At 42.4% G+C, this 27,053-nt stretch overlaps 1 protein-coding gene across 1 annotated transcript in view; it reads left to right on the top strand.

Moving 5' to 3' along the window:
* LOC144022314 (neural-cadherin) overlaps positions 1-27,053 on the top strand; it is a 110,777-nt gene that overhangs the window by 78,443 nt on the left and 5,281 nt on the right. The window contains exons 13-26 of the mRNA XM_077527019.1: positions 2,219-2,468; positions 3,503-3,630; positions 3,743-3,929; positions 4,001-4,144; positions 10,485-10,768; positions 12,647-13,276; positions 13,344-14,340; positions 15,786-15,879; positions 19,824-20,008; positions 20,759-20,994; positions 22,481-22,758; positions 23,678-23,895; positions 25,536-25,663; positions 26,917-27,047. Coding sequence (XP_077383145.1) covers positions 2,219-2,468; positions 3,503-3,630; positions 3,743-3,929; positions 4,001-4,144; positions 10,485-10,768; positions 12,647-13,276; positions 13,344-14,340; positions 15,786-15,879; positions 19,824-20,008; positions 20,759-20,994; positions 22,481-22,758; positions 23,678-23,895; positions 25,536-25,663; positions 26,917-27,047 — 3,890 coding nt within the window. The remainder of the gene's footprint in view (positions 1-2,218; positions 2,469-3,502; positions 3,631-3,742; positions 3,930-4,000; positions 4,145-10,484; positions 10,769-12,646; positions 13,277-13,343; positions 14,341-15,785; positions 15,880-19,823; positions 20,009-20,758; positions 20,995-22,480; positions 22,759-23,677; positions 23,896-25,535; positions 25,664-26,916; positions 27,048-27,053) is intronic.

The following is a 27,053-nucleotide window of genomic DNA, read 5'->3' as shown; positions in this document are numbered from 1 at the left end:
AATCCTTGTCATATCTATTGTGTTACCAGTAATTAATTTGTGTCGTATTTAACTCTTTGACTGCCAGGCGTTATAAAAGCAAAACAAAAAAATCCACAGTGCCAGCCGCTTTTGAGCATTTTAACTCATCTTTCAAGGCAAAAAGAATATTGTTTGCCTTTACTACATATACAATGTGGCTACGAAATGAAAGATCGCATTCCATTCACTGGAATTTTACTAATCATCATGAAACGTCTTTGGCAGTCAAAGAGTTTAACATGTTTATGTCGGTCTATGATTTAAAAAAATAAATAAATAAACAAACCTTAACTTTAAGTTGTGTGTAAAACAATGACATCCAGCACGATACCCCGTACAAGTTGCATTGCTCATCTGAGGACTTATAAATTTATATGCTTTGATTGTGGCCAGTTGATTAATTGGTCCGACATTGCAAATTATTTTTTACTTTACCAAATTTTCTGTCAAATATACGGCCTGCGGGCCGGATCAGGCCCGCAAAAGGGTTTATCCCAGCCCGCGGGCCGTATGTTTGACACTGCTGGTTTAAAGTATGTGCACATGTAACGAATGTTTTTTTTTTTGTTTTTTTTTTTGTTTTTTTGGTCAGGGTTAGTTCAAGGTTATAAAAAGTTGCAAAGACGTTTGCCAGCCATTCTTAAACAGTTTTAATGGTCGCAAACAGTTTTTCTTGTTCAAACAAGTATGGTTACTTGGCAGTTATTCATGATAACCACCACTTTGCACAACAGAAATAAACATGTATGTGTTATTTAATGAATGCTCCTCAAGACAATCGTTCATGATAATCTCACAGGGTCACAAAATAAAATGTACACGCACAGCATACGGGTCATATATTTTATTAGATCTCTCATCTCTCCAGATTTTATTGGTGTTAATAACCATCACCTCATACTATGGAAATAAACTCAACTGCTGGAAATAATCCGCAGTGTGTTGGTAAGCGTGTTGTTTAAGTGTACAGACGACAGCCCGGCTGAGTGTGTTTCTGTGTTTTAAGTGCTCGGACAGCGTTTCTCACTCACAGCGTCACGACTGGAAAACGCTGTCACTTCCATGGACACATTCCTCCTGGTGCCTGTTCTTTTTTTTTTTCAATCTGTTCTTTGCTGAGGTCAAGTTTGCAATTTTTTCCCCCCTAGAGTGGAGAAGAAGAAGGTGAAGGTTAATGCGAGGTCAAATACAACAATTAGAGCTCTGTGAAAAATCCAGAAAATGATATGCTCCAAGGTCTAACATAACATAAGAACCAATATAACACTAAGAGAAAAAAGAAAAAAAAAAAAACAGAACATACACAAAAGCATCACAGAACCAATGTAGGATGACACAGAGCCAACATAAGACAAATCTCAGAATGAACATAGACCATAACAGATCAAACAGAACCAACGTGCAACCATCTCAGACACATCAATAACCTAACACAGAACCAACATAGAAGGATGACAGATCATTATTGAACCATCACAGAACTAACAGACCCATTAAAAGACCAGTATAGCATATTTACGGATCCAACAAATTCCTACAAGAAAAAAAACCGTACAACATACAGAAAAGAGTCATAGACTCAACATAGTCCATCTTGTTTGAACGTTTGTATAACAGGTCAAACTGTAACTTGTGCACTGACTTGATTTCTTTCCCCTCCATTTCAAGAAGCATGCGCGCTCTGTGAAGAATGTTCCAGAATATTCGGGAATGTTCTGTGATGTTCGCCCTTTTGAGGCTGCTCCTTGCTGTCCTTACAAGGATGATGTGCAGCCTCGCAGTGCTCAAAGGTGAAAGCGCGCCAGGCGTTCTTTTCACGCGTCGTCATGGCGACGCCCTCGCTCGGCGCGTCTGATCTTCGTCAAGAGTCACCGTGGAAAAAAAAAAAAAAAAGCAAACGACCTCCACTCCGCTCTCAAATTTCATCCAACTTTTACGTCAACCACTAGAAATACAAAAAGACTGCAAGTGAAAATCACCTGTCATCAGTCAGAAGCGATTAAAAAAAAACAGAACAGCAGCAAATTTCTAAATTCAGAGAACCAATGCAGACCCATTCTAGAACCAACATAGTCCCAATCTAGAAACACAGCAACAACATTGACCCAACAATTAATCAATAACCGACACAGACCAATCAATTAGACGCAATCTGTATAATCAAACTAATGCCGTCCCCTTTCTTGCGTCACCACAGACGGTGAAGGCAACATCTGCGCTGGGTGACCCGCGTGTCACCTACAACCTGGAGGAGGGTCAGGTGCCCGAGACCAACATGCCCGTGCGCTTCTACATTAAACCCAACCGCGCGGGCGGCTCGGCGTCCATCCTGGTGGCCGAGAACCTGGACTACGAGACCACGCGCTTCTTCGCTCTCAGGGTTCGAGTCCAAAACGTGGCCGCCGTGCCGCTCGCCTCCTTCGCCACCGTTTACGTCAACGTCACAGGTGAAAAAGACCTTGGTCAAATTCAACCTTGAAGACGGTTATGCTTAGTTTCAAATTAATCTGTTCTTAGATTTGTGGTCAATATATAGTATGTTAAAACACAACTAAGTAATTTTAAGGGTTGAAACAGCTAAATTAATTTTTTGACATGTTATATGTGACCTCACTAGTCTAATCATAATATTCTGATTAATATTACATTTGTGGAATATGAGTTATGCAGCAAAATCCAGCTGTTTTTACCCACTGATCTATATATATGACTGGATAGCCGATAGGCCAAGACTTTTGAGGTCGGACGGCCGCCATATTGCTTCTCCCAAGAAACGTTTCTCGGCATACGATTATAACTGTAAAAAGATGTCTGCCAAATCTAATATTGGGGTCTAAGGAACTGAGAAATAAAAGAAAAAGGTGGTCCACTTGTTGTTGTTGTTGTTGTTGTTGTTTTTTTTGTTTTGTTTTTTAATTGTTAAAAAATAGTGACCATCCTAGCACAAACCCCCAACCCCATCTCCTGCCTTATACTAACTGCCTACGACCTCTATATGTCTCATCTGTACATATACCGTATAGTTGATACAGTAGTCTGCTCGTGAAGTGGGAGTAATAAAATGGCCGCCCTGTGACTTCAACAGCTTGCACAGGCGTGTAGGGGCTATCAGCTATCCAGTCACATACAATGTATACAGGTCAGTGTTTTTATCCATCCCAGGGTGCAGCCACTTGTCGACTGAAGATGACATCACACCAACTATGATGTCATCCTCAGTCGACAGCAAGTGGCAAAATGGATGCCTTCTGATATTGATAAAAACTGCTGGATTTTGCTTCTTAACTCATATTCCACTAACACAATGTTAACCAGAATACTGTATTTAGACTACTGGGGGCTGCAGAGAACATATTATTGTCAAGAAAACGTTTTTTTTGGCTGACTTCGCCTTTTAGACAACAATTACAGGACACTTGATCACGCAAACGCTTAATGAAGCTCTTCTTTACATCTCTACCATGATGTCTTCTTTCTTCAGACGTGAATGACAACGTTCCTTTCTTCCTGTCCTCCACGTACGAGGCCACGGTTCCCGAGGGGGCCGAGGTGGGCACGTCGGTGGCTCAGGTGTCGGCCATCGACTTGGATTCGGGCCTTCACGGCATGGTGAGAACCTCGCTATCGCCCACGTGCCTATTGTTTGCATATTACCTTTATGGTGATGAGGGAATGAGTAAATGATTCTGAAGACAGCCGTGGTCTTTCCTGGTCCTTGTAGGTCCACTACACCATCTTGAAAGATGAGAGCGGAGACTCCGGGTTATTCAGCATCGATCCAATGAGCGGCGTCATCACTACGCGGGCCTCCTTCGACCGAGAACAGAAAGCCTCCTATCTCATCGAGGTCCAGTCACAGGATGGTTCCGAGTCGGCAAGAGTGGGACAGCAGGGACAGCCCAACACAGGTAACCGCCTCAGAACCAGAGTAGAACAAAACATAATCCACGGATCTGACTAACTGATGTCATCCTACCAGACACGGCCTACGTCAGGATCTTTGTGGCAGACGTAAACGACAACGCTCCGACATTCCCGCGCTCGGTGTATGAGGTGAGCGTGGAAGAGGACAAGGAGGTGGGCTTCGTCATCATCACCGTCACAGCCAACGACCATGATGAAGGTCAGTTACGACCGAGGACAGGGGTCTGCAACCTGCGACTCTGGAATCACATGTCCTGTGGCTCCCTGTGGATATCTTAAAAAATGAGAAAATATATATAGATATATTTTTTTACGTTTTTATTCTTAGATCAAATATTCTACAAATGAATGAATGATTTAGATAACCTAAAAATTATTTTGATTACCTAAAAATGTCCAAAAAGTAACCATAAAATGTCCAGAAGAAAGGGGGAAAAAAACAGAAAATTACCATAACATCTCTTTAGAATTGCCAAAAAATGGCAGAGAATTGAATAAAAAGGCAGAAAATAAAATGTTCAAAAAGTAGCCATAAAATGTTCAAAAATAAAAGAAGAAATCCCAAAAATTATAATAAAATGTTCACAAAATTGCCAAAAATGTCAGAAAATTAATTTACAAAAAGTCAGGAAACAAAATGCTCAACAGTAACCATAAAATGTCCCAAAACAATAGAAGAAATCCCAAAAATTATAATAAAATGTTCACAAAATTGCCCAAAATGTCAGATAATTAATTTTCAAAAAGGCAGGAAATAAAATGCTCAAAAGTAACCATAAAATGTCTAAAAACAAAAGAAGAAATCCCCCAAATTAGCATATGTCCATAAAATTACTAAAAAATGTCATAAATTTAACAGAAAGGAAAAAAAGTGTAACAATAATTAAAAAAAAAAAAAAAAAAAGAATCTATGTATTGGATGCTGCATATATTTGTGCTGTGGTGCAGCTCTAAATAGACATTACGCTGTTTCCTTTATTGCAATCTTCAAATGTTTTACAGCTCCAGATACATTTTTGGTGACTTATTTAGCCGATAATGGCTCTTTTTCTAGGAAAGGTTGGCTTGCTGACCCTTGGCCTAGGAAAACTCAACAGCCTTCTTGTGGTGCCAAAAACACGGGTCACAAAAGGGTAACATATCACAATCCAGACCCCACAAGACACATAACTTTTTTTACACTACTTTAATATTATCTCGGTGTTTCTGTTTGTAACATGTCAGTATCCAAACTCCACAAGCCCTCCTCCTCCCACCGCCGACCTCCTCCCCTCGTTAGCGAGCGCCACCACGCTCCCCTGAGCAGGATAGTTTTGATGTTTGTGTTTGTGTTTGTCCCTCGCTCGTCTTCCTCCTCCGCTCTCCACCAATGAGCAGCGGGAGGCCACAAATCAACAAAACAGGCTCCTCTCTTTGTGCCGTCGTGATGACGGCGGATGCTGGCGACGCCTGGCAGCCTCCAAGGGGTTGCCTTGTTTTCACTTTCTTTTCGCACCCTTTGTTGCGTCTGCTCTCTCGCGCCATGGGAGATGCACGCTCTCTGGTGGGGGCTTTGCGTCCATATTCCTTATTTACCTTATTAGGTACAATTTTAAGTGAACCTGGAAGATGAGTTCCAAACCCACCTGTACCAGGTAGAGAAGACCATACATAAAAGAAAATTACAAATTTTATATTTAAACACCAAAATGTTCAAGAAAATCAGAAGAGCTAAGCCTGCTAGCTTAATGCTAACATATAATGAAAACACCATAGACAAGCTAAAGGAAATTAGCATGGTTGTTATGCTAATTTTAAACCTTCAAATGAGTGCTATTTTAACGCACACATAACAACAAGCAAACCGATACAGACCCAACTTGAAACCAACATACTACAACCATCACAGACCTAACATAGATCCATAACAGGGCCAACATTTAATAACATAAAAAAAAACAGGGCCAACATAGCAACAACATACTGATTCCAATATTTGCATTTTCACTATATGTGAAGCTGAAGAAAATCCTTTAATATATGGATGTGTTTCTTCATCTTGATGTGTAGTTTGTAGAGCGAAAGAAAGGCAAAGTACGGTGTGGATGAAGCCCCTCCTGTAACCCCCCCTCACCTCCCCCCACTCCACTCCCTCCCCGTGCTGCCCCGTAAAGCTGATTAGTCGGTGCAGCTCTTTGTCACCCTGTGTGATTTCTGCATCCTACTCGGCCCTCCGACTGGAAAATGTGCCGAACTAAGTGCGTCTGCTAATGAGATCAAAAGGCTGTTTAAGATTCTGCCGAGTCGGCTCTTTAGCGCCGGTGTCGCCTGGAGCGTCTCACACACACACACACACACACACACACACACACACACACACACACAAACACACACTTAAACACTTCAACACATTTACAAACAACACATAGGCAAACCCATACGCCATGGATGAGCACCCTCACTCTTACACACACACACGCACACACTTGCGTCTAGTAAGCTACTAAGAACCGACACATAGAACCGTCATAGTACTAACATAGACTACCACCCCTAGCAAAAAGTATGGAATCTCCAGTCTTGGACGAGCACTCACTCAGAGGTTTTATTCTGTAGATCAAACTCAGATAAAAACCATGAAACAGTCGTAAGGTCATTCCAAAGTGCAACATCTTGGCTTTCAGAAACACTCAAAAAAATGAAGAACAAACATTGTGCTGTTTATAATGTTTATAATGTTACTTTTATGGCGCAAGTGCGGGGAAATAAATATGGAATCACTCCATTCTGAGGAAAAAAGTATGGAATCATGAAAAACAGACAAAGAAAATACAATCAATACACATCATTAGTATTTAGTTGCTCCACCTCTGGCTTTTATGACAGCTTGCAGTCACGAGGCATGAACTTGATGAGTGACAAACAGTATTCTTCATCAATCTGGTGCCGACTCTCTTTGATTGCAGTTGCCAGATCATCTTTGCAGGTCGGAGCCTTGAAGTGTACCATTTTCTTTTCAGTTTCCACCACAGGTTATTCAATTGGGTTGAGATCTGGGCTATTTGCAGGCCATGACATTGACTTGGATGCGTCTTTCTCCAAGGAATGCTTTCACAGTTTTGCTCTGTGGATTAATGCATCGTCATCTTGGAAAATGATTTCATCATCCCCAAACATTTTTTTAATTAAAGGGATACGAAAGCTGTCCAAATAGTCAATGTTAACTCGTGCATTTATTGAAGATAAAGAAGATAATTGTGTGTCCTTATTTTCTGCTCAAGATTGAGTGATTCCATATTTTTTTCCTCGGAATGTTCCATATTTATTTCCCTGCACTTGCTCTATAAAAGTAACATTTACTGACCAGCACAATGTTTTTTCTTCATTTCTTTTAGTGTTTCTGAATGCCAAGATGTTGCACTTTGGAATGACCTTTCGACTGTTTCATGCTTTTTATCTGAGTTTGATCTACAGAATAAAATGTCTGAGTGAGTGCTCGTCCAATACTGGTGATTCCATACTTTTTGCTAGGGGTTGTATACCAGGACCAAAGCAATAAAACCAACTTAAAAAAACAAAACAACATTAGACGTTAAATACAGAATTATACCAAACGAACTTTTATATGTGTATATATCCACATTACACACTGTGGCATTTTCACCATCGAGACAGAAAATAATATGAGAGTGCCACTGGGAAATCTATGTTTTCAAGTTAGGCAACGTAAGATGGCCACCGCGCATAAAAGTAGTTCTTGAACTGTAGATCGTGATTACTTGCAGATAGAGCATGCGCAGAACCCCAATAAGAGCATGTTTGGGTTTTGGTCACAAAACTGATCTAAAAGTACAAAACAAAACCAAGACAGAAAACAGACCAACACAGATTCAACATGAAACCATTGGCGGCTCAACATAAAACCAACATAAACACATTATGAAACAAACATGGAGTCACAAATAGCATAAGATGGGATCATAACAGAATCAGTACAATAGAGGAAACACAAAATCCATCCATCCATCCATCCATTTTCTTGACCGCTTATTCCTCACAAGGGTCGCGGGGGTTGCTGGCGCCTATCTCAGCTGGCTCTGGGCAGTAGGCAGGGGACACCCTGGACTGGTTGCCAGCCAATCGCAGGGCACACAGAGACGAACAACCATCCATATGCACAAGCACACCTACGGACAATTTGGAGCGCCCAATTAACCTGCCATGCATGTCTTTGGAATGTGGGAGGAGACCGGAGTACCCGGAGAAGACCCACGCGGGCACGGGGAGAACATGCAAACTCCACCCAGGAAGGCCAGAGCCTGGACTCGAACCGGAGTCCTCAGAACTGGGAGGCGGACGTGCTAACCACTAGACCACCGTGCCGCCCGGAAACACAAAATCAACACGGAAAACAGTTCCAACATAGAACTGAACATAGATCTCCAAAAAAAGTACCATCACCGAACCAATGTAGAACCTTATAGAATGGTCACGCAACCAACACAATAACAAAAGACAACCATAATAACACAGACCCAGTATTATAAACCAACGCTATCCATCCATCCATTTGCTGGGTCGTGGGGGTTGCTGGAGCCTATCGCAGCTGGCTATGGGCAGCAGGCAGGGTACACCCTGAGCCGGTTGCCAAGACCAAAGCCAAACAACAACAGAAAACAAAGACACACATAAAACTCTCAGAGAAGAAGACAAAAGAACTAACATAGAACTTCCAACTAAATAGCACCCACAAAGAACCTCACACAAACATCACAAAATCCACACAGAACCGAACATACGGTTTGACGTGTTGGACCACTCGAGCCTTTTTTTTTTCCTGATGATGTAATGAAACTTTTGAGCTGTGAGTGATGAGGAGTCCTTCAGAGCGTGGACCTGCAAGTCACAGCTGGGGGACAACTTACCCCTCGGGTCCACCTCACAAGGAGCCCTCTGCTGACCTTCATCTCATTTTAGAGCCTCCTGCTGGGTTGCCAATTAAATCAGCGTCAGTGTGTGTATGCGCAAGTGTAAACGCGCACGCGCCTGCGTATGTGTGTGAAGAGGGCAATGCCATATGGCCCGCCTGATCATTAGTGAGGCTGCTGCAGGCAAGGAACCACTGGAGCTACTCCCCTCGCACACGTTCCAACTCACACACACACACACACTGGTCACCGCAGATCGTGCGCAGAGGCTGTGAAGGACCAGTGAGCTTCAGCGTTCACGCACACACCCAGTTGGAGTGTGTGCTTGATGAAGGTCCTGCATGTTTCCACAGATGGTGATAGCCTGCTAAATTCTCCTCAGTGCCAGTAAATGTTGAGCGAGCCTCGACCCAGACGGACCTGCCTCTGGGCTCCCATCATGCATCTGTCTGCGTGTGTGTATGTGTGTTTACCAAGGCCAAGTGTGCCAAACGCAATTTTGTTTGAATTCTACTGATATTTTTGTTTTGATACGTGATGTGGATTGATAGATGGACGTATGGAACCGAGTCAGGACCTGCACATTAACAACATAGAAATATCAGCAGTACCACAGAACGAACAGAGACAAACGTAAACCAAGGATTTTCATGAAGACGCATATACAATACGAATGTAAATATGCAAGAGGCTGCTTATTTGCATACGCAATATGCAAGGTATGTAAATGGTCCACTGTGAACACCGTGCAACAAGCTCCACAAGTGTCACGTGTATCTAATAAAGTGGCCGGGGATTGAAGGAGCTGCATTGCTATTCATTTATCATGTTATGTACAAGGTTATTTTAGTTAACTGAAACTAACGAAAAAACTAAAACTAAAATTCAAAAAAACTATTTTGAAATAAAATAAAAACACAAATAATTTTAAAAAACCAAAACTAACTGAAACCACATTTTAATTTTACAAAACTAACTAAAACTATAATTATAGCAAAAATGTCATTTCCAAAACTATAATAACCCTGGTTATGTATCATCTATCACATTACTCAATGTATTTGAGATCTTATGTCTAGTACTAAAACGTCTTAACTCATTCACTCCCAGACATTTTGCACTGAAGCAACCCCCTTTCGCTCCGGGCTGTTTTTGCAAGGTCAACAGGATATTGTGTTCTATTGCTATAAAAACATGGAACCTACAAAAAAAAGATTAGAGTCTCATCTTTCATCAGAGAAAATAAGTATATTTCTATCTGTTTCTGTTTTGCATCAGTTTGCATTAGAATATCGCTAAGTTTCATCATTTTTCACAAATCTGTTTAAAACACTGGGGAAAAGAGCTTTTTTTGCAACATGGCCCTGGTTGATCTCTTATACTGTCCTGCCACCTGCTGGACGTTTTTTTTTTCCCTCCTTTTCTCTTTTAACTAACTACCATTGCTTTAAGCGTCCTCTTCAGGTCAGAGGCTGCATCAAAGCCTTTTGTATGCTCTCGCCAAAAACAAACAAACGTATAAACGTCCCAAAAACGTATTTATTTTTTTGAGACCATGGCAATATTTCAAATAGAACGTTTTTATACGTTTTTGGGAGCAAATTAGTTAAAATTATCTGTACTCCATCACAGGCGCCAACGCCAAGCTGCGCTATCAGATCGCGGCAGGCAACACGATGGGCACCTTTGACGTGGAGCCCGAGGTGGGCACCGTATTTGTGGCGCAGCCGCTGGATTACGAGATGGAGCGGCGCTTCGAGTTGCGGCTGGTGGCATCGGACGGCAAGTGGGAGAACGAGACGCTGGTGGTGGTGCAGGTGGTCAACCGTAATGACGAGGCGCCCGTCTTCAGCCTGAGCGAGTACCACGCCGTCATCCAGGAGGAGCTCACCGAGCTGCCTGTGTTCATCATGGAGGTGCGTCGTCGGTCGTGTCGGGGAATTTGAGGGGCGGAATTATATGACCAAAAAGTATTGGGATAAAGTCCACAGTTTGTTGAGTTTGTTCTGACTGGGGGTGTCCCAAAACCTATGCCGAAATTTCAAAAAAATTTTGACTTCCTGTAGGTGTCCCAATACTTTTGTCCAAGCTCCATAAGGGCTTTCTTTATTTCCTTTATTTTGTTTAAATTCCACATTTGTTCTACTCAGTATTAGTGTCCCAATATAGTTGTCAACATTTTCTCCACTTTCCACTTTCTGTAGCAGCCCCAGTACTTTTTTCCACAGTCTTCACTTTTCACTTGCTGTAGGTGTCCCAATACTTTTGTCCAAGCTCAACATTTTCTCGTCACGTTGTGTAGGTATCCTAATACTTTTGTCCACATTTGTTTCATAATCATTCTCTTCCCGTGGATGTCCCAATATTTTTGTCCAGTCTCCATACTATCTTCTTTTCACTTCCTGTAAGTGTCCCATTACTTTTTTTCACATTTGCTTTCATTTTCACTTCCTGTGGCTGTCCTAATACTTTTGTCCAATCTCCATATGTTTTAATTTTCTGTGGTGTCCCAATACCTTTGTCTACATCTGTGACCCAATACTTTTGCCCAATCTCCACGTTATTCTGTTGGTGTCCCATTACTTTTGTTCTAGATTCTTCACTACTTAGCATACTTTTAGCCACATTTTCTTCACTTTTCAGTCACTGTAAGTGTCCTAATACTTTTGTCCAAACTCTCCATGACCTTTTTTTTTTCACTTTGTGTGTCTGTCCTAAAACTTCAGTCCACATTTTCTTCACAGTTTACTTCCTGTAGGTTTCCCAATACTTTTGTTCACTCTTGTAACACATTACAAGAGTGTGACAAGGTTCCGGTCAGACGGATTCAGACGTGCCGGTCACAAATCAGGCGTCCTCTGAAAAGTTTCTTCCTCCACCTCTTCCCCCTCCTCTTTCCTTTCTTCATCATCCTGCGCTGTTCATCCGCCATTGGTCACACCTTCCCGCCGTAACGCTCTCAATCAGATTAGCAAGATGGAGGCGCGCCGTCGAGGGCAGGGAAGTAATCCGGCGTGTCACCCGGTCCGCCGCCCGGTCCCGCTTCCCCTGGAATTGATTTGATGTGCGCCCACCCCGCTCGCTTTGGCGTGCCATCCCCCTGCCCTCTTTTTCATCCCCCCGTGTTCACACAATCCAACAGATGGGGAAAATCCAATTTGAAATGAATGGTTTTCACATCACCTGTGCTCCGGCCTCCTCCTGCTCTGTGTATGGTCTCTGCCAGTTTCCCGTCCAGCAAAGCACCAAGTAGATAGATATACTGTACAGGGAACCAATTAGTAAATGAAATTGATCATTTGCCGTGGCACACCTGATGATCCCTCACGGCACCGTGGTTGAAAATCCTTCGTCTGTCGCGTCGCCACGGCAACACACATATAAAAGGGAGGATGAGGCGGCAGCGGGATCACATCAAAGCTTTCTGTAAACAAGAAGAAGACAGAACACTCAAAGGTGTCATTTAGCTTTTCTCTTACGCGTCGACTTTGCCATTAAGTTTTAATTGCATGCTGACAGCCGGGTGGCGGCGCCAGGGGAGATAAAAGGACGCAAAGGGGAATGTTTATTTTTATGTGGCTGCTTAATGAAAAACATTGTGATAAGACGTGAGCAAGACCAAGGTGGTTATCGGATTGCTTGGTCACAGTATCAATGAAGTATGATCAAAATTAATTAAAGCTGCAGAGGCTCAACCGTGACTCTAAATTGCCGGCAATTGTGAATGGAAGTGTCAATCCTTGTTTGTTCTGCCAACATGGAGGATTGTGATGATGTGGTTCCTATTTTTCCAGGTGTCCGCCACCGATCCTGACCAAGACGCTGACCAGACTGCTGTGCGCTACTCCCTCCACGGTCAAGGAGCGGGCGGCGAGTTCACGATCAACGAGCGCACCGGGAGGATCTTCGCTCAACGCCGCCTAGACCGCGAGGAACGTCCAGCCTGGAGGTTTCTAGTCCTGGCCACGGATGAGGGAGGGTCGGGTCTCACGGGATTCGCAGACGTCCTCTTGGAAGTCCGCGACATCAATGACAACGCGCCCTTCTTTCCGTGCCCGGCACTGGAAGTGGACGGCTGTTTTGTGGGCCAAGTGGCTGAGAACTCCCCCGCCGACACGTCCGTCATGGAGATGAGAGCTATGGACTTGGACGACGCCAACGAAGGCAAGAACGCGGCGCTGAGCTACAGCATCGTCAAGAACGTCCGCAACGAGATCAACCTCAATCTATTCTCCATCAACGCCACCACGGGGACCATCTACACCGTGCTGCGCTCCCTTGACCGGGAGGCAGAGGAGCGATATCTGGTGGTGGTGGAAGCCAGGGATGGAGGGGGGTTGGCCGGGACCGGGACGGCCACCATCCTGGTTTCAGACGTCAATGACCACCCACCGATCTTCTCTCAGAGGGTCTACACCGCCCAGGTGAGTCAATCCTCCTCTTTCATGACAGTATCCTCAAGGTTTTAATAACACACGCCACATTCTTCAGGTAACTGAAGACCTGGAGGTGAACAGCGAAGTTCTCGTGGTCTCCGCCACCGATGGAGACCAGGACGAGAACGCCATGGTGACCTTCAGCATTGTGGGGGGAGATGATGACAGGAAGTTCTTAGTGGAGACTGACAAGGTGAACCGACGAGGCATGATAAAGCTCAAGAAGAAAGTGGACTTTGAGAAGCCCCAGGAGAGGACTTTCAACCTCACTCTGAAGGCAGAGGATGCGGATTTCTTCAGTCTGGCTTACTGTCTGGTACAAGTGGAAGATGCTAATGACCACGCTCCCGTTTTCTTACCGCAGTTTTATGAGTCACCGGCCATGTCTGAGGATGTTCCTGTGGGCACCATCGTTGCCCAGGTGATGGCTACCGATCTGGACTCTGGACAAAATGGCCGCTTTTCTTACAGTATCGCCAAGGAGTCAGACCCCTTCAATCAGTTCCTCGTGGATCAGTCCGGTTGGGTGGTGGTGGCTAACTCTTTGGACCGGGAGAAAATCTCTCAGCACCGCGTCGTGGTCCTCGCCACCGACGCCGGAAGCCCGGCCCTGACTGGCACAGCCATCGTCATGGTAACCGTGTTGGACATCAACGACAACGGGCCCGAGTTCGAGGCCCCCTACCGACCCGTGGTGTGGGAGAACACAGCGGCACCGCAGGCGGTTTGGATGAACGCTAGCTCGCTGCTGCTGCACGCCACCGACCGCGACCTCTCGTCCAACGGCGGACCTTTTTCCATACGGCTCCTCGCTCTCACGGCGGACGCCGCCTATTTCAATCTGACTGACTTCCGCAACGGCAGCGCCGCCGTCACCGCCTTACGGACATTTGACCGCGAGCGCCAGAAGGAGTACCGACTCTCTATCCTCATGATCGACAGCGGCTCGCCCGCCATGAGCTCCACCAGCACTCTGACGGTGGTCATCGGAGACCGGAACGACCACCCGCACTCGCCAGGACATGCCAACTTCATTGTGTACAGTTACGAAGGTACGTATCATCCAAGTTTGTCTGCCTAGATTTGCAGTCAGTCAGTTAATGATAATCTGCAGCAGTGGTTCTCAACCGCGGTCCTCAAAGGACCCCTATCCAACCTGTTTTACAGGTCTCCCACATCCAACACAGGTGTTTCAAATGATTAGCTAATCAGCAAGCTCTGCATAAAGCCTGATAATGATCCTCGGGTGTGTTGACTGTTGGAGACATGAAAAACAGGCTGGATAGGAGTACTTGAGGACCGGGGCTGAGAAACAGTGATATACAGAGGTGGGCATTCCATCAATATTGATGGAAGAGCCGTCAATCCCTCAATGACAGACGGCCATTTTGTTGAAGATTGCGGATTGGCAAGAAATTTCACAAAATTGACTAACTAATAAGCATTGCCGGAAGGGGGTTTTCTTCCGTCAATCCATAAATAAATTTGACAATCCATCAATGATGGAGGTCCCATTTTGCTGAGCAATCGACGAATGACGGGTTGATGACGGCAATGCGGTTCGGCTTGATTATGTTGACGGATTGACGATGATGGAAGAGTTTCCCTGTTGATGATTGCCGAGTGACAGACGAAATTCCAAAAAAAATTCATGGATGCACCCACCGCCCACTTCTGGTAATCTGCACAATGAATGGAATTGAATGGAGACTACTGGAGTCTTTCTGGTTGTTGAAAAGATTTTACCTTTACGAAGAACTCCCGTTTTATCACTGGCAATATGTTCCTGACCCACCCACGATCGAGAGACTATATAAATAAGGTGCAGCTTTAGAATGTCTTGCATAACGACCGGTTGTTAACCTGCCTAGTGGCAAACGGATTGTTAGCGGCCACTTTGCCCATAGTGTGAGACAATTGTAAAACTCCTCTTTCGAGAGGGGCACACCAGTTTGACATTGCTTCGTTCACACCTATTTCAAACCAGCAGTCATCTCTGTCCAGAATTTGAACATTGTTGATTCTGGACATAAAAAGATGCCCCCCTATAATGTACCATTATTGAAATATTGGACCATTTCCTGTGTTGTTTGGAACTCACTGCTTTCAAGATCAGGAAAAAAAAAAAAAAAAAAAACAGGACCAGTTCAGTTTAAGACTTTTGGGAAGTTTTTTGAGTGACTGGCAGGTTCTTTTACGTTTGTTGTCAGCTGATTACGACCAGGATTTGATGATGAACTTTTTGTGACTGGTCGTCCTAACCTTTACACTCCCCCGGTGTGTCCTCGACATCAACGGAACACAACCACCGCTCAGCTCATAAGACATCTTTGTCACAGTCGAGTGCTTCCGCTGTCTCGCTGCAGAACACATCACTTATTTAATGGTTCAGACCAGCTGTCGGCCATCCTAACTTACTGCAAGGGACTAAGCTTGTTTTTTTTATTGCTTTTCAAAGCTAATTTATTGTTTTGGACTTTCCTTTGTTGGAAACCAGGTATCATGCCAACAACAGTGCTGGGCCAAATCCCATCCCCGGATCTCGACGACTGGAGTGAGAAGACGTACCGATTTGAAGGCAAGCCATCCAGGTAAGTAGTGCCGAGGTTTTCAAGATTGGTCTTGGTCTTGAGACCAGGACAGGTCACAGCGACACAACGGCCTAGCTCAAGTCACCTATCTAATCATTAAGAAGCCTAATCTAACATGTTCTCGTCTCGGAATCAAAGCCATTTTTACTTGGTCTTGTCTCGGTCTCGGACAGGGCGGAGTCAGGATTTTTGTTCAAGATCGGTAGAGACCAGGCCAGTACTACTGCTGCTACTGCTGTGATCAGAAAGGATGTTAATGATTTGAGTGTAAGAGCTTCTTGTTTGGAAAAATGTGACTCTCCTGTGAGGGTTAAGAGAAACAAAGGAAATGATATTGCTCAGCAATTGCTATAAAGCTATATTATGGCACTTCCTGGGTCTCTACCAATCACCCGCCACATTCTCCAGAGACATGCAGATGATGAATTTTTGGAAAAATCAGCCGCCTTAAGCCAGTTTCACTTAGCAACAGGACGATCATGAGTAAACATATAAAATAGTCTGGAGTAGCAAGTCAGCCAATTTGTTTCAAAGCAGCTATTTGCAGGTCCTTCAAAGACAAACTAAAGCCTGGTACACATATAAGGATTTTTCAAATCTTAAAATATTTTTTATCTTTGTCAGATGCCACACATAAAGATAAAAAATCTGGCATTTAACAGCTTTGGTCGTATTGTGTGTAAGGTGCACAGATAATTTCATCACAGCTCCCTCACAAACATAAAGATTATCATCTTAACACTGGTCAAGATTCCGCTCCCCCGTGAGAGACCTCTCGCGTGATTACACGTGATTTAATCAAAACCGGAAGGGGAAAAACACAAACAACTGAAACAACTGGGAAACGATAAGACGCACCATGGAAGACAACAAAGGCGACGAACTGGAAGTAATGATGGTGGTTTGCGGACTACTTCTCCCACGAGCTGGTCCTCCATGGTGGAGGTCCACCGGACTTTGTGCTTCTAGTCGGACATGCTTTCTGATATGCTTGTTGTTTTCGTATACGCGCACTTCCGTCTTTTTCATTTAGGTTGCCTCTTGATTGGCTACATTCCGTTTGACGTCACATTTGGGGTAGGGTATTGAACACGTTCATTTTTTAAGATTGTCGGCCCCGACTGGTTTTGGACCCAATTATCGGGACAAATCTACTCTTAACACATCTCACATATAAAGATAATCTTATAAGATAATCTTAGAAGACAAATAATTTTTGGGAGCGTTTGACGTCCTTGGCCAGGAAGGGGCAATATCGGGACAAAAACAGCCCGATTCTCTTGATGTGTGAACCAGGCGTCTGCACCCACTGAAATAAAGAAATGTTCATCGTCCAAGACCAGTTGGTCCTAAAGATTTTGCCGCTGTGTGACCAAATTTGAAGCAGGTAGACTAATAACTCCGCTCCAAATTTTCAAATGAAGTCAATGAAGTTTTTGTAGATGGATAAAAAGGTTTTCCTCTGCACATTTGGAGATGAATATAAGGAGAAGAAGAAAAGGTTGAGCTAAAAGAGCAAGCGACAGATTTAAACCAGAGCGTGGCAGACAGTACAAAGGTGTGCCGTGACAAAGAGACGGCGACATGGAAACTTGCGGGAGAAGATTGGGTAAAAAGCGTGGAGGATCGGAGCTATTTATACTTAAGAAGTCTTGAAATTTCTTTGTGAAGACTCCAAGATCAGACGGCTCCAAGAGAGAATATTAGCAAAGATGATACTCAGAACTTGCCATATTTTCACAAAAAGTGACCGTGTAAACAGCAATTCTTCATCTTTTAAAGGCTGATTTTTGCTTTTCGAGTATCAAATGAGATAAGATTAGATGAGCCCATGAAGTGAAAATTCAGACGTTAAAGCAGCACATAGCACATTGATAAAAAATACCCACTGGACCACGTGGTGAAAACATGTTTACATGGTGTTCACCTCACGCTATGGATCTCCATGGCAACGCGGCGACGGGTGACGTGCTTCGCCACGGCGGGTGACGTCTTTAGGGTTCAAATCCAAGCGTGGCGGCGATGCTGTCGACACGTCGGACACGTTTTGGCTCGCTTTCGCTGGCCACTAATGAGCCCATCTGGCGCGCAGTCTGAAGGGCGCGGCGGCGGAGCCGGCGTACGCTTGTTTAACGCTACACGAGCGTGATGGCGCGCATCCAGCACGGTAGCCGGGCGGCGCTGACGTCTCCAGTGCGGCAGAGCGTGAGGGTTTCCACTTCAAGACGCTCGGAACACGCGTGTTGCACCACAGAGCACATCTGCTCTCATCTGCATCTTAAGATAGGCCTTTAAATATATGGACATAAATACAGTCAAAGCCAGAAGTAGGCTCAGTATACACTTAAAAGAAAATTCGTTTAAATGCATTTACATTTAATATTTGCTGTCACAATTATAATGTATATTAATCACTTTTGTTTTGAAAATAATTAGGGGTATCAAAATTAGTTTGTTAATTTTGAGTTAATTTAAAGTTCCTTTAACGCCACTAATTTTATTTTAACGCGCACTTAATGATTTAGAAAGCCTGTACTGGAGGAATTCCTGTCACAACGCAGCAGACACTTCCACGTCAAAATTTTGCAGTAATAAATTGAATATAATGCATATATTTGTGGAGACTGGGGTCAAGTTGTACTTTACAATTTTAAAAATGTGTAGAATTTCACAAGTTACTTCAAGATTAGATAGCTCTTATTATGAAAAGAAAAATGCACTGAGCACTGTCACCAATGTCTTCCAAATGCAATTATGCCATCTAGTGGCAGATAAATGACCAATACAAATCAATATCACACTTGTTTTTTCACAATAATCGAAACGAAAAGTAGCGGCCATATTTCTACCAGTTTAACATTTTTTCCCATTTTTATGTTCACAAGGGTATGAAACTTTAATCTTGAGTTAACCATTGAAGCCATGTGATTAATTATGATAACAAATTTTAATCACCTGACACCCCTAAAACTATGTTTTAAAAGTAAAGTTTCAAGACAGTTTGATCCAGGAATTCAAAGTAGGGTTTCTAAGCCCAGGTTAGGCTTTCAAATCATGGTTTCAAGCTAGAGTTAGGGTTTTAAACAAGAGATAAGGTTTCAGTCGTTCATTCTTTCCATCCTTCCTTTCCTTTCATCCCATCCATCCTCCTGCCTCTTCCTTTCTTCATACCCCCCCTCCCCATCACCACCCCCTTCTTTCGTTTAATAAGTTTATTCAAAAGTGCAAATGGACTTTTGGCCCACCCTGTGCACTATATATGCTCGACATCATATAGCTCAGAACCAAAACATTAGTGACACAATTTAGAGGGGAAAAAAACTCACTTTAATGCAGATATTTAATATTTTATACCGCTACAGGATGTCTGGGCAAGGTGCCACGACATAACTCGTCCTTGCCAGTTGCCCGGGCAACCAAGGCGCTAAGAAAGACTTTTTTTTCCCCTCCAAACATCACTAAGGAAGTCATTCATTTTTGTGGCCTTTATTAGCTTTGGACGTAAGCCATCTGACAAGGATTCCCAAACTATGGAGATTAAAAGTACAACGGTGGTCTGATATATTAATTACATATTTATAAGTGTGTTTCTGCTATTAAAAAATGTAATCAAAAAGGAACAGTTTAATTATGTAAGTATGCAAATTTAGCTGAAAACATAATGTGGGAAAATATAGTGTTTAATTTGCAAGTTTGCATGACTAAACTAAATGGGGCTTTTATTGGCCATAAAGGGCTTTGTTTGGATGCTGTTTTTTTCTGTGTGGGAAGTAGGGGAGATGTTAAAACAGGCGTGTAGCTGAAAAAGATGGTACTGGAATTCAGGGTTATTACAGCATTTTTGTTTTGTTAACTACAAACATGGTCCATGTATGGTTTTCGGCACTGATATCAAAGGCATTAGATGACCCAAAACAAACATCTCAATCATTGTTTCTGTCCAGGTTGTTCAGCGTGAACCATAGTTCTGGCCAGCTGAGCATCAGGGAGGGGGTCCCGCCCGGCTCGTACCAGCTGCAGGTGCGCGTGGCCGATCCCGCCTGGCCGGACGTCACGTCCACGGCACAGGTGGACGTGATAGAGCTGCCGCGGGAAGCGCTGCTGAACGCCGCCTCCATCCGACTACGCAGTAAGTACAAAGCCAGGAAAGCTTATGCTTTCTTTAGTTGGTGAGTTAGTTCAGCACAATAGTCAGTCCATTTTTTTTGTTTGTTGTTTGTTTTTTTTAGTTATTCGGTCAGCCAGGTAGTTGCCAGGCTGTTAGTTAGTTAGTTAGTTAGCTTTATTATATCGTATTTTGTAATTATGTCAGTTAGTCAGTCTTTTATTAAGGTAGTTATTAGTTAATGGTGTAATTAGTTAGTCAGCTGGTTAGTTATTCATGATGTCAGTCAGTTACTTTGTCAGTCAATCAGTTAGCCAGTAGTAAGTTAGTTAGTTAGTTAGTTAGTTAGTTAGTTTTTATTATATACTATTTTCTAATTATCAGTCAGTTATCAGCCTGTGATTAAGGTAATTATTAGTTAATGGTGTAATTAGTTGGTCAGCTTATTCATGATGTCAGTTAGCTACTTTGTCAGTCAATCAGTTAGCCAGTCATAAGATAAATCAGTTAGTTAGTTAGTTAGTTAGTATTTTCCAGTTATGTCAGTCAGTTAGTCCGTCTGGGATTATGGTAGTTTATTATTTAGCGGTGTAATTAGTTAGTCAGTTAGTTGGGTAGTTATGTCAATTAGCCAGTTGTAAGATATGTTAGTTAGTTAGTTAGTGAAATAGTTGATGGAATCAAATGCACCACACCAGTCAGATAAGATCCATTCCATAGTTTCCAAAAGTAGCTCAATACGGTCTGAAAGTGGGCTCTTTGTTCTCCTTTCAGACATGACAGTGGAAGAACTGTTCTCGTCTAGAAGCGGTGAGGAGAGTCGCTTCTCTCGTTTGAGTCGGGCGCTGGCCGACCTCCTGCAAACGGCACCAGAGAAGGTCCAGGTATTCTCCATGGAAGATGCCGGACCAGGGCAGGAAAGGCAGCTGAGCGTTTGGTTCGCCGCTCATGGCTCGCCGTACTACAAGGCCGAGAAGCTGCATGGCTATGTGGCGGCCAATAAAGCAAAGGTGATCTCCACCAAGTCAACATCAAGACAACTACTTACAGTTTTATACACATTTTACATCTCAGTTAAGGTCACTAAAAACGGACTTGTTTACTTTACATTTAAATGTGAAAAAACATGCATTTTTAAGCCCAGATGTTTACTTTTGTCAGTCATTCATTCAGTTACTAAGTTACAGTAGTTGATTATTGACCTCCTAGTCAGTTAATTGGTTACTAGGCCGTTCAGCTGTTTATTTGGTTAGTCTGTTAGTCGGTCATTCGTTAATCCGGTAGTCTGTTTGTGCGTCAGCCAGTCTATTACATTTGCTAGCCAGTCGATCAGTTACTTAGTCAGTCAGTTAGATCGTAAGCTAGTCTGTTTGTTTCTTATTCAGTTAGTTAGTTCGTTTTTTAGTTATTAAGGTAGTTACCAAAATACTTTGTGAGTTGGCCATTTTGATTCAATAGTTGGTCTTTTACGCTGCCATTTGCTCAGTTAGTCAATCAGGTAGTTATTCAGTCAATTACAGTAGTTAGTCTGTTAATCCGTTGTTTTGTAGTCAGCTATTTAATTCATTGGTCACTCATTTAGTTACAGCAGTTAGTCTATCAGTCAGTCGGCTCTTGCACAAATCCACTACTTCCTGAACTCAACACCAGTCCTTCATTTCCTGTCTTTCATGAGTGGACAAGCTGATTAATCCAGGTGTGCCTGATCTCAGTAACTACAACAACATTGGTCAGACACACCTGGATTAATCAGTTTGTCCACTCATGAAAGACAGGAAACAAAAACGTGGTATTCAGTTCAGGAAGTAGTCGAGCTGTGCAAAGAGCCCATTGGTGAGTTACAGAAGATTTCAGTCAATTCCCAAAGTGGTTGGTCATTCAGTCAGTAGGTAGGTGACCATATAACAGAAGGATTTAAAATGTTGTTTTCACATGTGCACTTAGCACGGAATGTCAAGCATTTAACACACTGTGGGTCAATACTGTAGCAGTTTCATACTCAAATGTGTTTCATGAAGTGGATGTCCATGTGTCTCTCACACACACGTACACGCACACACCATGTACACACACAAACACACGTGTACATGAATACTTAAGATGCCTTAAAAGCCTGACAGCAGCTGCTTGCTTGACCCCAACACAGTGTGCCGAGAGTCAGTCATCCATGTAAACACACTCACACTAAAATGTCACTCAGCAGATCACAGACCTCCACCAAGGTCAAAAGTTTGGATCGACTGCAAATTGTACACATGATGATGAGATAACACACCTCCTGTCTGAATTTTGTCATTAGAGTCTAACCAACCCTAAATCTTATACCCCAATCGTAAATCCTAACCCCAACAGCCAAACCCTAATCCCGTAAATCTAACTCTAACCCTAACCCGTAATCTTACTTATTTTAAACTGTAATGTAATTGTAAAAAGTGTTGTCTTTGTTTATGTCTGGATTGCTAGTAAGTACACATTTTTTGATGTTGTCTTTTTCAGCTGGAAGCCGTGCTGGGCGCGGCCATCTCCCAGGTGGGCGTGGACGACTGTCCCCACGCGGACTGCGCGCTCTCCGGAGGCTGCTCCACTCAAGTGTCCTTCGGTCAGACTCCGTCGGCCCTCAGCTCGGGCAACGTGTCTTTGGTTTCCCTGCCGGCCAGGACTACGGTGCGATGCGGTTGCCACGGACGCGAGGCCACGCACCTGCCTTGCTCATCCTACCCAAGCAACCCCTGTCTCAATGGGGGCGCCTGCCAAGATGGTCCGCTGGGATACAGGTGGCCCAATCAATCTTCTGTTGCAGACTACATATTTACTGGGGGGTTTTCCTTCTCCGTTCTGCGAAGTTTTATGAAATTTTGCTTGGTTAATCATTCTTTCTGTCAATTAGTTGGCTAGTTAATCAGCTAACTACTCAGTCAATCAGTTAGTTGGTCAGTTAGTTGAATTGTCACTGGTTTGTTGCTTACAGTAGTTAGTCGTTTGGATAGTTAGTTGGCCTGTTGGTTTGTCAGCCAGACTGACCCAGTTAGTTAGTTAGTTAGTTAGTTAGTTAGTTAGTTAGTTTGTTGATCAGTCAGTTAGTCCATAAGTTAGTTGGTTAGCGAGGTAGTTAAATCGTTGGTCAGTCTGGTGAAATAGTTAGTTAGTTAGTTAGTTAGTTAGTTAGTTAGTTGATCAGCCGATCAGTCCATAAGTTAGTTGGTTCGTGAGGTAGCTAAATCATTGGTCAGTCTGGTGAAATAGTTAGTTAGTTAGTTAGTTGGTTGGTTGGTTGGTTGGTTGGTTGGTTGGTCATCTGGTTAGTGAGGTAGATAAATAGTTGGTCAGGCTGGTGAAATAGATAGTCAGCTTCTCAGTTAATAAACTTAGTCAGTCAGTCAGTTCATTACAGTAGTTGGTCAATCAGTCAGTCCATAAGTTAGTTGGTCATCTCGTTACTGAGGTAGTTAAGTGGTTGGTCATTCTGGTGAAATAGCTAGTCAGCTGCTCAGTTAGTTAGTTAGTTAGTTAGTTAGTTAGCCAGTCAGTCAGCCAGTCCGCTATTTGGTCGAGTGGTCAGCCAGTCTGTTACCGTTTCAAATCAGTTGGTCAGCTAGTAAGCTCAATCGTGGTTAGTTGTTTCCAGTCATAAGATATAATAGTGAGAATAAGAAGAAAATTGCGACATTCGAATAACTTCATTCCACATGTCAGGTGCAAGTGTCCGCCCATGTTTGATGGGCCAGAGTGCCAGCAGACCAAGCACAGCTTCGGCGGCGGGGGCTACGCATGGTTCCCCCCTTTGACGCCGTGCTTCCAGAGCCACATCTCCGTGGAGTTCCTGACCGAGGCGGCCAACGGGCTGCTGCTCTACAACGGGCCGCTCGGTCCCGTCGCCCAGCCGGGAGAGCCTCAAGACTTCATTTCTATCGGTGAGTCAGTATATTTATTAGGAAGGAGGGAAATGAGGGAATGATGGATGATAGGTAGTGTTAACAGCCTTAAAGGCACACATAGAAAACATTACAGTTGGTGTTGTGACTTTCCTTTATACAAAGCCAATTTTTTTTACATTATTTGACCATTTTTATTACTCACTGTATATTTTATAGACTTTTTTTTTTTTTTTTTTTTTTTTTTTTTTTTATATATAAGGACTACCTCCCTGTACTAAAACCTTGGATTTGTACTTATCAAACATGCTGATCCTCTTGTTCTCCACAACAATGGGACCAGATCAATGCGGCGTGTCAGCAGACAAAGAGCATCATGGGACGTTAATGTCACCTCCCGGTGGTCCTGATGTGGCGTTATAGGATTAGCCCGCCCCGCCGCCGCTCCCGGCCTTTTGCTAGACACGTCTTGCATAATCTGCCGCCATTAAACTTACGTAATTATCCCGCCCGCCTGCTTGTCGTCGTTTCCCGGCCAGGGGGGGAAATCAAATATGGCCGCCTCATTGATCGCTGGGAGTGCTTTTGTCATTAAAGGCGTTCGATAGCGATGGCCGACATGAGGATGTTGAAAGCAGCACGGAAGAATTGACCCGCCGCGTTCGTGCTGTTTTTTAATGGGATTCATCAGCTAACACAGCAGTTAAACACACAAGCCCATCACTTTACAGAGCAGCTGGAAAGTCTTTGCAGAGCTTCACTTTGTCATGTTACAGCCTTGTGCCAAAGTGCAAGTAAAAAGTAATATGAAATAAAAATTATACGCAACCCATAATGACAACATGAAAAAACAGTTTGTGAAAATGTTTGCAAATTTAATCGAAATAAAAATAATTCTTGATTTGAAAAAAAACAACCGCATTTTGGAATAAGATAATAACATTACAAAATGTGGAGACAATGAAACAAGGGGGAAAATGAATTTATTCCATTTTGCAATCAAACTTTTATATTTCAAAATGTTAAAAACCTAAATCAATAATGAATAAATACATAAATAAATCAATAATTGAAGCAGTGTGACTATTTTCTGGATGGATCATCATTTTCTTCAAATTATGCACACAAAGTTATGTAAGAGATTTTTTTTAATGTATGTATTATGTTATAAATAAAAACTACATTTTCAACAAAAAATAGCTACTTTTTATTGTTAAAAAAATTGTAAAAAATCTCAAAAATAACCTTTTTGTGGGGTTTATGGGTATAATTTTGAGGAACAAGCAATTGCATTCATTAAGTTTTTTTTTTGTTTTTTTTAATAGAAATGTATTAATTGAAAGTAAATAATTCTCCACTATATAATTTTTTTAAACTTTTTTTTTTTTTTCTAAATTTCAAAAATCTCAAACTTTACAGGTCAAATTAATCATTTTTACAAAAATAACAATAATAATATTTAATGAGATAAATGAATACAAATAGACAAAAATAAATGAGTTCATTTTAACTAATCTAGCAAAATTAATGCAGCAAATATTTCATAACTGTTGATATCATTTGGCATCTGCTGTTCCAAGCCTTCTGAGATGGTTTTCTCACTGCAGAGTTGATGACTGCCCCCTAGTGGCAATTAGTATAATCACTACGTGGATTGATGAAATAGTTTTTCCATGCAGAGTTGAAGAACGGCGTTCCGGTCCTCAACGTGAACCACGGCTCCGGAACGCTCACCCTGCAGCTACCGCCTAAATCCAACGTGGCGGACCGCCGCTGGCATCGACTTGACGTCATCAGCGATGGCAAGGTTGGAACTTGTAACTTGCTCTTTATTTACTTAACTTCTACGAGGACAATAACGAGCACAGTTGGCAAAAGAAGTAATAAGTAAGTAAGTTGAAGTACAAATAGACTCTGGTAAAAGGAAACAAACTCATTCAACTCCTGTACTTAAAAAGATACGCTAACGGGCACTGAAGGCAAGTGACGGTTCCATTCCTCCACCCAGAGCCCATGAACAAGTCATACCTTTAAAAACAAATTTTGCCGCTTGCTGTCGACTGAAGCTGACCACCTGTGCTGGGGAAACAGGTAACGACCAATCATGGTTCAGTTTGCTGACCAAACCCAGAAAACAGGTGAGCCATGATTGGTCATTACCTATTTCCTCAGTACAGGTGATGTCATCGTCAGTCGACAGCAAGTGGAAAAATTAGTTTTTAAAGGTATTAATTGTACATGAAAATAATGAAATTATCAGATTTATTCGAGACAAAATATATTTTTTACTGCGGAAAATAAAAAAAGTACAGACTGAAATATACTTGAGTATAAAAAAAGGGAATACTTTGAAATGTAGTACAAATGTACAAAAAAATGTACAGACTGAAATTTGCTCAAGCACAAAAAGTTTTTTTAAGTAGAAAAGTACAATACTATAAAATATAATTAAGTGCAAACATATAGACTGTGAAATTTACCGAAATACAAAAGTTTCAAAAATAAAATAAAAATACAGACTAAAATGTACTTAAGTATAAATGGAAAATGAAATGGAAAACCGTTTATACTCTAATAATAATAAACATACAAAAGGTTTTTTTTTAAGTGCAAAAGTACCAAAGTAATCTGAAATATACTTGAGTTAAAAATTTAGATTTAAAACTTTACTCATGAAATAGAAAAATAAACTATGAAATATACTTGATTACAAAACTAAAGAAAGTACAAACAAAAAGCAAAAAGTACAAACTCTGAAATACACTAGAGTACAGAAGGAAAAAAATTACTTAAATACAAAAGTTAAAAAAAAAAAAAGACTTGATTGCGCTTAAATAAAAAAAAAATAAAAAATTCTGAAATACACTTAAATACAAAAGTAAAAATAAGTAGAAGTAGAAAGTACACATCCATTTTCAAATGTAGGGGAAAAAGATATCAGAAAATTACATAGTCGAGTAAAGTAAAAAAAAAAAAAAAAAAAAAAAAAAAAAAGTAATAACGTATAGCAATTGGTTCCTTCTTCCCACTGCTAATAGTCATCAAATGTGTGCGATGTAGGCCGTGGAGCTGGTCCTGGATCAGTGCTCGGGAGCGGCGGTGAGCGAGCCGGAGGGGGTCGGTGGCGGAGACCCCCGAGAGACGGACGAGTCCGGCTGCAGGGTGGCGGGACAAACGCCAGGAAACGACAGGTGGCA

This window comes from Festucalex cinctus, chromosome 7, assembly GCF_051991245.1.
Source record: "Festucalex cinctus isolate MCC-2025b chromosome 7, RoL_Fcin_1.0, whole genome shotgun sequence".
NCBI classification, from domain to species: Eukaryota; Metazoa; Chordata; class Actinopteri; order Syngnathiformes; family Syngnathidae; genus Festucalex; species Festucalex cinctus.
Note: the sequence above shows the minus strand (reverse complement) of the source record. Positions and strands in the feature narration are given on the sequence as shown.